The sequence below is a fragment of the Aplysia californica genome, unplaced genomic scaffold, assembly GCF_000002075.1.
Source record: "Aplysia californica isolate F4 #8 unplaced genomic scaffold, AplCal3.0 scaffold00732, whole genome shotgun sequence".
Lineage (NCBI taxonomy): Eukaryota > Metazoa > Mollusca > Gastropoda > Aplysiida > Aplysiidae > Aplysia > Aplysia californica.
In genome coordinates this window covers 97,361-108,147 of record NW_004798002.1, presented here as the reverse complement: position 1 = coordinate 108,147, position 10,787 = coordinate 97,361, and the positions used below count along the sequence as shown (strand labels likewise).

At 39.1% G+C, this 10,787-nt stretch overlaps 1 protein-coding gene across 1 annotated transcript; it reads left to right on the top strand.

Annotated features, from left to right (window-relative positions):
* The first annotated feature begins 659 nt into the window (after positions 1-659).
* LOC101845358 (tRNA-uridine aminocarboxypropyltransferase 2) lies at positions 660-10,304 on the top strand. The gene is made up of 6 exons (XM_005108899.3): positions 660-826; positions 3,756-3,846; positions 5,340-5,434; positions 6,176-6,359; positions 8,881-9,009; positions 9,849-10,304. Exons 1-6 carry the CDS (start codon positions 675-677, stop codon positions 10,023-10,025), a joined length of 828 nt encoding a protein of 275 aa, XP_005108956.2. The 5' UTR covers positions 660-674; the 3' UTR covers positions 10,026-10,304.
* The last annotated feature ends 483 nt before the right edge of the window (positions 10,305-10,787 follow it).

The following is a 10,787-nucleotide window of genomic DNA, read 5'->3' as shown; positions in this document are numbered from 1 at the left end:
TACTATTTAATTATTTTTTATGGAAGTTTTATCTGATGAGTGTTTTATATGGTGTGATGTGAGCCAATGGATTTAAACACAGAATAAAAACTTACTTAGTGGGTTGTTGGCGGGTGCTCTGGTGTGGTTTGCTCCTTTTTTCTATCAAACATCTATCATCCTTATCTCCCCTCCTTTTTTGTGTTTGTTACTCTCTTGTAACACCTGCACCTGTCTTCGGCACTTACATGACCTTATTGTGTTGCAATAAAACTTCTTTTTTTATGTATTACATATTCCATTTTCTTTATTGTCTTTCCAATCACACCTGGTGTAGATCTATAATTCTACCACCACCATGTCCTCATCCTCCATATTTAATTATTCTGCCTACCCTCTCACCAATTCTTTTCCCTCCTCTCGTTCTCACCCTTCTCATTTTCCTGCTACCCTCTGAGGGCTGTCTCTCCTTCTCTTTCTGACATCTACTCCTTTACATTCTCCTCTTCTTCCAATCTGCCCACCTCCCTGACCTTTTCTTACATGTAAATGTGTTAATAAAATCTCTCGCACCCACCCACAAGCGTGGGCTTATTCTGATAATGATGACTGATGAAGGCAATGATCTTTTTTCCCCCTCCCATTCGCTTGTGGGGAATACGAGAACCGAGAAAGAGAATCACAATTCACAGCAAATGAGAGTAACGCCCCCTTGCAATATGGCCGCTGCCGGTGATAATGAAAACAATGACAATGAGCTTTTATTAGTTGACGATTTTGCATGTTTAGACGTATTTGAAAGCGATTCTGATTCCACGTCGAAAAGGCCAACTTGCCAAAGATGCAAGTAAGTATTCAATTTCAGTTTCTTTCGACAGCACAACCCTTTTTTTCTCTACGAACATAGAGTCTAGAATCTACACTGCCAATGACACGCACACGCACGACAACACCAGACTACACACACTGTGACACACTACACACTCTCACACTCGACATTATTAAATTATTGACCTTAGATTGCTATTGCTATAATGTAAAGTAGAAGTAGACCTCCATGACATATAGGCTACACAATATAGACCTATTAAATATAGGAAAATAGGGTCTTTTATTAGTAGATCTAATATCAGATCTAGATTCTAGATTCTATATAGAATATAGAGGATAGGCTACAGTACAGTTAGTGTTAGATCAGCCATGGATGATGGGCACATCAAAAGAGTCCAGAATATCGTATCTAGAATCTAGGTCTAGATCTAGAGTCTAGATCTAGATTTAGATCAAGATTCTAGGTGTGTAAACTTTTCTTAGTCTGTAAACATAGTTTTGTGTTATTTTACTTTCACATCCGTCTTTTATGTTCAGATATTCGAATGCCTCAGATGTTTTATAGCACTTCATTTTTATATATGTTTTACACTCATATTATGAGATCTAGATTTAGATCTAGATCTCTGCTGTCGCAAAGTATTAGTTTTTTATTTGATGTTTCAGTATTAAATTAATTTATTATGTAAATGCACCTACCTATCTCAAGTCCAGGTTCCGTGTCCTCTTTTTTTGTTTAATTTTGTCTACTGAAGCTCTGATTTTGAGCTACACTGATGTAATCATAGCTTTTAAACACTTTGCAGTCGCTTGCCGCATAACGTAATGCGACGAGGAAAATTAACCGTACTGGTCACTTGACAGAGTTCTACGACAGACCCGAGAAGTTTGTGTCAGTCACTCTCCTTGCTTAGATGACCAGATGGGGTATTTTGTACTGCTGGCTGTGTGACCGCAGAGTGTTTTAAAGTGGGAGAAAGATAGGCCTACCTTTTAAGCTATTTCTTGAGAGTTTCTCTTCTAGTTTCAACTCTATTTGCGAATATAATTCAAGTTCAAATAAACCCAGATTTTCTCAATTCTGTTATAATATAAATTGAAATGCTAATTTTTTAGTCCAGGAAACCAAAACATGGCTGTGTCTCTAGACTAGTGGACAATAATCTCATTCAAACACAGCATTTTCTAAATGAAATATTCAAGCATGTTAACTCAGAAGAAAACGGTCGCTTTTAAGGACAAGTGGGCTAACCCTGATTTGGGGGGTTTGGAGAAATCTTGACCTACACCAAAAGTGAGCTTTGCTCTACCTTTAGAAGTTTGGTTTCATTTTGGTTTCATTGGTGTGTTTATATTGTTTGATTATAGAGAAAACTCTCCTTGTCTTTTAAAGAAACTGAACAAGGGTCCAAAAACTTTAACTTGGATTTTCTCAAAACAGCATTTTGTGGGATAGCCCCCTGTGCTTAAAAGCGACCAATTAGACGTTCATGTTATAGAAGAGAGGGATATCATTAACCGAAAACCACTCTAGCTCTAACAAGTTTCTTCAAACTATTTCCCCACAACAAAGTAAATGGGTGACTTACTGATCCACCACAAGTGGATGACACTTAGTTGACAAAGTTGTAACAGTTGTTCCCGGGAGACTCATTCAAGTGCCAAAATGGATCTGATGTATTAATTCTTATAATTAAATTTTTCTGAAACCGTATTCAGTCGTGAGCATTTTAACCTTACCGTACGCCATGTACAAAAAATAGTACAGGGCGTTTTAAATTTCGTTTAATTCTGTTATGGCTAGCTTTAGGTGTATGAGCAGCTAAGAATGCCTCGAGTACTTAATTTCCGAAATTGAAACAACAGCCATAGAAGTTTTGATCTCAAGTTTTGAAATTGATTACCATTTTCTACCCTACCCCCTATTCATACGTCATGTACCAATAATGGCACACACTGGAAAAAACTGCAGACCCTAGGCCAACACACACGCAAAGCAAACACGCTTGGTCACAGCGATGTGAGTTCTGTTTTTAGCACACAGATGTGTTGTTATCTGAGGGTCCCACCCACTATCTAATGCAAGGGAGGCTGCTGATGAGCGTGTAGTAGGGTTGCGTTGAGCGTGTAGCAGGGTTGCGTGCTGAGTATGAAGCCAAACTCCAACATAATTCTCGTAATCTAAGTAATGTTTCCAGTTTTCTCACCCTTCCTTTTCGAAACTGCTCTCCGCTCTGCCTTTAATGGTCACTATCTTGGAAAAAGTTGGTAATGCTCTCGATTACGAGTTACGATTATAACTGTTCCAAAATTGGAACACGGCATACGCACTGTATAGTAAATACCGACGTACAGTAAAGTATAATGTATATATATATATGTTTGTTTTCATATAGTTTTTTATTATTAATTTTTTATGTTTAATAACTTGACCGGTGTTTTACAATTAAATATAGATCTAGGACAAATTAATCTGCTTCTCAAAGGAAGTTCTGCTGTGAAACTATCTGCCACCCAAAGAGTCGAACAAGTCTTGGAGTGGTCCAAGACTACGGCAATAAATAGATATAACAAATAGCATTTTTGTAGGGCATGTCCGTATCCCCGCTCACCAGCAAGCTCTATAACTGTACAATCTTCTATATCATTACTCCGGTAGAGCTTAGAACACTCAGAAGCATTCTCAGCTTCCTGTGAAGCACGCTGTCACCGGAACAAATAGTTTCCCCCTTGTGTCTTTTTTATATGATCATAATGACACTGTCCAAGACACCTGTCTGTGTAAGACAACCACTTGTCTTCTCGACAGTGGGTCACCGTCTTGGCCAACTTCAACTGTGTACATCAAATACGCTGAATGTTTTTATTGATATTTTTTAGAACGTCATGTCATATATAATATATAGCATGTTCATAATTCTTATTTCCCCTGTCTATTTCATCAGACGTCCTCTGACAGTTTGCTTGTGCCCTTTTCTCCCACGTGAGCCTTTAGAAATCAAAACAACCATTTATATTCTGCAGCATCCCTTTGAGGTGAGAATTGAAGCACGTCTGCCCTTTTTAGGGGTTGAAGCCCTGGGGATTTATAAAACTATTCTGTTGGTTTGTCATGTCCCATGTGTGAACTGTGTGTTGAGAAAGTTTCTCTGTTGTGATTTTTAAAATAGCAAGGTAGGGCGGATCATTGACACTTCTCAGGAATAATGTCTCCCATCATGGAGTGCATTTGTATATATATATATATATATATATATATATATATATATATATATATATATATATATATATATATATATATATATCCTTCATTGTAAAAGCTGGGTCTGTTTTTGTCTTCAGCAGCACAGGTTTAAAAATGGTGATGTGACATACAGGGTCTGAATTAGTTCAATCATGATGGCTCAAAACCTGGACTGGATTAATTGCCAAAACAGTCTTGTTCTCAAATCCAGACTGAATTGGCTTATAATTAGCATACAGTAGTAGATGACCTTGCCTGCCTTCATTGCCATCCCCTCTATTTTACTTCTCATTTCTGTTGTCATTTTATTTTCTACATTGGAATGTAGCCATTTTTTTGTTTGTTTTTTTAATGAATAAAAGATGAATTATGGCAATACGGTTTAGTCATAAAAACTATTTCCAGTGCAGTTTTCATCGGTAATGACCCTTGTTAGTAAATTTTGTTCTGTTTTCTAACAGTTCAGCTTTTGATTTACTTAGTGCCTACCTCTCTGTTTAATGATTTATCAATAATATGATGAGCAGTGAAGGATGTGTGTGGGGATTGTGCTTGTTTTTGTCCAGTTTTGTGTTGTCAGGGGACAATCAAACATCTATTGTCCTTATCTCCCCTCCTTCTTTTTCGTGTTTGTTACTCTCTCGTAACACCTCTAATCTCAGGCACTTATATGACCATATTACTTTTTTTTTAATACACAATGTGCAAAACCAAGAATAACGTTAGTTATAGAATAGATATACTTGAACAGATAGATAAACAGGAAATGACCAGGATAGTACTGGGTTTTCTTTTTAGAGCATCTGAACAGAGAAATAAGTGACAAACCATGATTGCCAACCAACATCGGTTTTTCATATCTGTGAGATACAGAAGGTCATTTTTACCATCATCCATCAAAATTCTTCCATCTTAACCATCTTGTTATAAATATTTTTAATATGACCTTAGAAGAGCATGCATCAGAATAACATTGAGTAGGTATCTAGCTTAAGATTATTATTGTTTATATTTCTGTTCATTTATATTATGCATGTGAATGTAAGCCTACGTGTGTGTACATGTTTGTGTGTGTGTGTGTGTGTGTGTGTTTGTGTGTGTGTACACGTGGTGAAATACCAAACCAATGTGCCTGGATCTGGACAATAACGCAGTATTTTATCTTATATTTTATCTTATATGGCGTTTAAAAGAGAACCTACATGCTTCTTTGTTTTTTATTTAATATCGAAATCTCAATGTCTGTATAGAGATCTTATATATAGACTTTGTCCCCTTGTGTCAGGAATCTCGGTGTCTGCGAACTGTTCCCATCCTGCAGAACAGCGTCCCCGCAGACAGGTGCCAGATTTTCCGAGGGAAACGTTTCTCCAAGTCAAGGTATGGCGCTCATAGAATGTGACAGTGGTGAAAATACTATGTCGGGAAAAAAAACCTAGTAAAAAGTAAAATGTTGTATTTGGTTTGTATTAATAGGAGCCTATATAAAGCTGTGTACCTATATAAGGCTGCGTGTTCTTCTTTGCTTGAAAAATTTGCTCAAGTTTTTGTCAGCTTTGACCCAAAAGCTTATTCTTTAAGTGTCGTTACGGGTAGGGATAGGAATAGCCTGGAAATTTTAAGAAGCAAGGTATTAATTAAGTAGTCTAGCAATGTTTGAACGTGTTGATGTGTTTTATATAGATATAGAAGCAAACAGAAATATAAAGATTATACAGTCGAAACCTGTTCTAACTGCCACCTGACCAAGACAATCACCTGTACAAACGATCAGGTCCTACTTCCTACTCCTCCTTTGGTTTTTTCCATTTATCATAATGATACAAAATAATGTAGACAATAATGACACTCTCCAAGATGGCCACCTGTCTAAAACAATCACTTTTCTCCTCGATGAGTGATGGCTGTCTTTGACTTTGACAGTTTCGACTATATTTACAGAGAAAGAGAGAGAGAGAAAGAGAGACAGAGAGAGGGGGAGACAGAGAGAGAGAAAGAGAGAGAGAGAGAGAAAGGAAGAAAGAGAGAGAGGTCGGCGAGAGATAGAGATAAATAAATAATATATAAATAGATAACAACCCAATCTCAAACACATTTGTCCAATCTATGTTTCCCCCTCAGATTTCCTGATCTGGTTCCCATCTTGGAGTCTGCCAACACGGTTCTCCTGTACCCCGGAGATGACGCGGTGGACATCAGCGAACTGCCCACTGGTCAGACCTACAACCTGGTCCTACTGGACGGCACCTGGGCCCAGGCCAAGGGGATCTACACACAGAACGAGTACGTCCGGAACATGAGGAAGGTACGTTCTCTACATATGATATATGTAGCCTGTGTCTTTTAACACTATCTGTATGTCTTGGGGTCATTTTGTACCCCAGGGGTTGCATTCTTCACATTTTAGTAGGTTCTCTACATATATATAGCCTGGGTCTTTAACACTGTCCGTACGCCCTGGGTTCATTTTGTTCCCCCCGAGGTTGTATTCTTCACATTTTAGAGTACTTCTTCTTGTGCCAAGATCTCTTTGAAACTTTCAGTATTCTCAAATAATCATTTTGGCAGACTGCTTTGCAAAGCGTACGGATTGGATTAACGAGTAAATTCCCTCTTTGAAAAGTGGTGGCACAGAGTTCCCCACGTCGTATGGATCCTGGATACGATAGTAAAACACGACGTACGGATAGGGTTAAAGGACAATTCTGTTCTCTGTTCGTGGGTGGTTGGCGGGTACTCTGGTGTAGTTTGCTCCTTCTTTCTTTCCCAAACGTCTATCGTCTTGATCTCTCCTCCTTCTTTTTTGTGTTTGTTACTCTCTTGTAACACCTCTAATCTTTGGCACTTATATGACCTTATTGTGTTGCAAGTGTCGTAAAACTCTTACTAAAACTAATGCTGTTCTCTGTTTGTTTTTCCGTTCTCAACAGTGTTTTTATTTTCTCACATTTTCCAATTTCATCGTTTATAAGGGATGTTGTAAAATGCTATCAGCCCTGTTGAGATCTATAAAAACTGAGTTTTTTTATTTTGCACATCTTTTTTTACTTCAACTACAAGGCTGAAGGAAAGGCCGTTATCTTTTTAGCGAGAGGTTGAGAGTGCCTTTGGATACCGTCCAATTTCTTCTTCTTTCCTTCTGTAAACCCCGTGTGTTGTCTTGTTTTGTTGGGGGGGGGGGGGGGGGTGGCACTATGTGGCTGTCATTGTTTCCATATACTTTCTCTAGCTTGCAGTAAACACTGCTGGTGTAGACAAATCATCAGCATTGAGACTGGTGCTACTGAAGACTACTCAAAGTGGGTGGTTGGCGGTGCTCTATTGGGGTTTGCTTCTTCTTTCCTATCAAATGTCTATCGTCTTTATCTCCCCTCCTTCTTTTTTGTTTTTGTTACTCTCATTACACCTCTAACTGTAATCTTCGGCACTTATATGACCGTATTGTGTTGCAAGTGCGGTAAAACTCTACTAAAGCTAAAACTCTCTCTGGCTTGAAGTAAACACTGCTGGTGTAGACACAAATCATCAGCATTGAGACTGGTGCTACTGAAGACTACTCAAAGGTGCTGACATGTACGCTGTCCGTGGCTTAGTGCTCACCAATGGTTTGTGACCTGCAGGGTTTGACTTGACATTGCATCTTATGACAAAGTGCAGCTGTTCAAGCAATTTATAATCAATTCGCACGCTTGAACTAAATGTACTGTGGAGTCCGCTTAATTTGAACTTACGGTTAATCCAAACAAAGCAGTTAACTGAAAGAAATTAGCATCCCATCTCTGTTTGAGCAACCTCCGTAAACCTAAAATGCGGTTCTGCACATTTCAGTTTTAGCGGACCCCTGTATGTGTATACTTCTGTTCACTTGCATCAAATCTTTTCAGTGGATGGTTGGCAGGTGCTCTGGTGTGGTTTGCTCCTTCTTTCCTATAAAAAATCTATCGTCTTTATCTTTCCTCCTTCTTTTTTGTGTTTGTTACTCCCTTGTAACTCCTCTAATCATCGGCACTTATATGACCTAATTGTGTTGCAAGTGTCGTTAAACTCTTACGCAAAAAAAAAAAATCTTTTAGACTACTAAAGACTTCCTTAACTGGAATCCACAACATCATTTATTACATTGACTGGGGTGGGGGGGGCAGGTGGTAGGGCAGGTGTGCTAGTGCCTTTCTTTGGGAATGACTGACAACAAAATTTGTGAGTCGTCTCATTTCCCAAGGTCAGTGTGGCCTTTCATTTCCAGATCAGCCATTGTTTTATTGATAATGTCATCACTGCGCCAGTTTTGTACTGTTAATTTGAAAATAAATCAGTTGAAATCCCATATCATGGCCTGGCCTCCAAGCTGTGGGTAATAAATAATACATGTATATCTTGTATGGCACTGCTGAGTACCGTTACTGGAATTACTTATACATAATTAGCTTACAGTACTTCCATACTAATAAATCTTGAATGGGTTTTTTTCTGTTTTACTATCAAGCGTACTTTCGGGAATTATTCAATTTTACTGGTAGAGGACAATTCTGAAAATTTTCTGAAAAGATTTTTATTAATGAAATTTTTATGGCAAAATCCATGTATACCTTTACTTTTAAAATCCCCTTTTGCTTTTTTGTTTACCTTTCTGGGTTATTTATGGCTTTACCAAAACAGTTTCGATCTATTAGTGTACAGGTTTGTCAGTTTTCCTTTGGGCAACATGTGTACAGTTTGATTTCATATCATGCACCCATGAATGTTAACTTTTTTCACCTTTGATATCTTGAGACTTACACATTTATTTTAGTGTAAGTTCTACATGGAAACCTTTTTTGTGTGAACAGGTGAAGATCAGAGCCGAGCAGAAAAGCAAATACGTGATTCGCACTCAGCCTTCTGATACATCGCTATCAACTCTTGAAACAGCAGCCATTGCTGTCGCTACCCTGGAAAGAAAACCAGAGATAGCAGAGGTAGGTTTTGGAATTAGTCACGAGGTCACGTTTTGTTTTTCAACATGACCATCCAGCTGTGTGAACAGAGATATAAACGGAATATACATAAATATATTTGTGTGTTGTTAATGAAGAAACGCCGTGACAGATTTATCTTGGTAATTACTCATTGCGCATAGATTCATTAAGATTATGAGACACATATATAAATATATATGAATAGACAGAAACATGGAGGGGCTTGCTTTGATTAGTGGATTGAGAGAAAGAAGAAAGATCGACAGACCGGTTATAGACATATGTATCGGAGTTAACGGTCAGTGTGTGAATACGAATTTATGTGTAGTTTTATTTTATTGTAGAATCGCTTAGAAACCTGCATACATCATGTCTTAATATAGTACTTGTTTAATAGTAATGCTGTTTTGTTTTTTGCGTACACCTGTGTTTTTCATGTCTTTGCTCTCTGTGTTTTCCGTGTCTTGTCTTTTTGTCCTTTGTGTTTAAAGATCTGAGGTGGGACTGAGGGGCAAGCTCAGCCTCATTCGTCGACACACACATACATATAAATGCCTTTACATGCAGTCACTCAACTCACACACAAGTGGGTGGTTGACGGGTGCTGTGGTGTGGTTTTGCTCCTTCTTTCCTATAAAAAATCTATCATCTCTTCATCTCTATCTCCCCTTCTTCTTTTTTGTGTTTGTTACTTTCTCGTAACACATAATCTATTCTTCGGTTCTTATATGGCCTTATTGTGTTTCAAGTGCCGTAAAACTCTTACTAAAACTTATTTGAAAAAAAAGAAGAAAAAAAAGCCATGGTGCCCTGAGTATCGCCCTCTCTTTGATCCCCAGACGTTGCTGCAGCCGCTTGTGGCGCTGTGTGACTTCCAGCTGCAACACGGCGCCACCACCCACCAGAGCCGGGAGTACCAGATGGAGCACGGACTCTGGACCAAGCCCATGTCCAGGGCTGACCACAGGAAGCTGGCCAAGAAATGTGCCGGAGAGCAGGGGTCACCTGGTACGTGAAAGTGATTGGTCATAGCCGGACAAGTGCACAGTGTGTGTAAAAGTGGATCCATGTATGGATGTATGTATGTGTGGGAAATTTCAAGTTGCAGTCAGTATTATTTGTACTTGTAGTTGTAGAGGGTGTGATGGCGGAGCGGTTAGTGCGCTCATCTCCAAAGCGGAAAGTCCGGGTGCGAGCCTCGGTTCGGGCAGGGATTTTTCCGCCCCTCCTGCCCACCCACAGGTAAAGGGTACCTGACTTCGAGTTGGGGAAGTAAAGGGGGAATGGAAAGGAACTGGCCACCCTACCACAATATACGGAAAGGCCCAGGAAGTTGTCTCACTAACAAGGCAATCCCCAAGGTCCGGATCGGATACGGGGACAACTTTACTTTTACTTTTAGTTGTAGACCATTGGTTCCGGCCAAAAGACTCAAACTCAGACGGTAGCTGAACGAGGAAAGTGGGTTGTAGGAGTGGTTTGGTTGCAGGTCCCGCTGCTTCATGAAGTTCATTCCCAACTCGGAGCTCTTGTCTTTGTCGTGTTTTGCCCCGGGGCAGAAAAGATTTGATCCGGAAACAAGAGGAAAGATTTGGACCTGACATGATTTTGAACCTCGATCTTTTGCGTGTCATTCACGTCTATTGCAGTCTATGCTTAAGGACTAGCCTGTACTTAGTGATTAGAGCCTTCAGTCATTTATTTTACTTTGCATCAGTCAAATTGATTTTGATATATGGCAATGGTGAATTTTTTGTTCATCCGAACAGGATAGGATT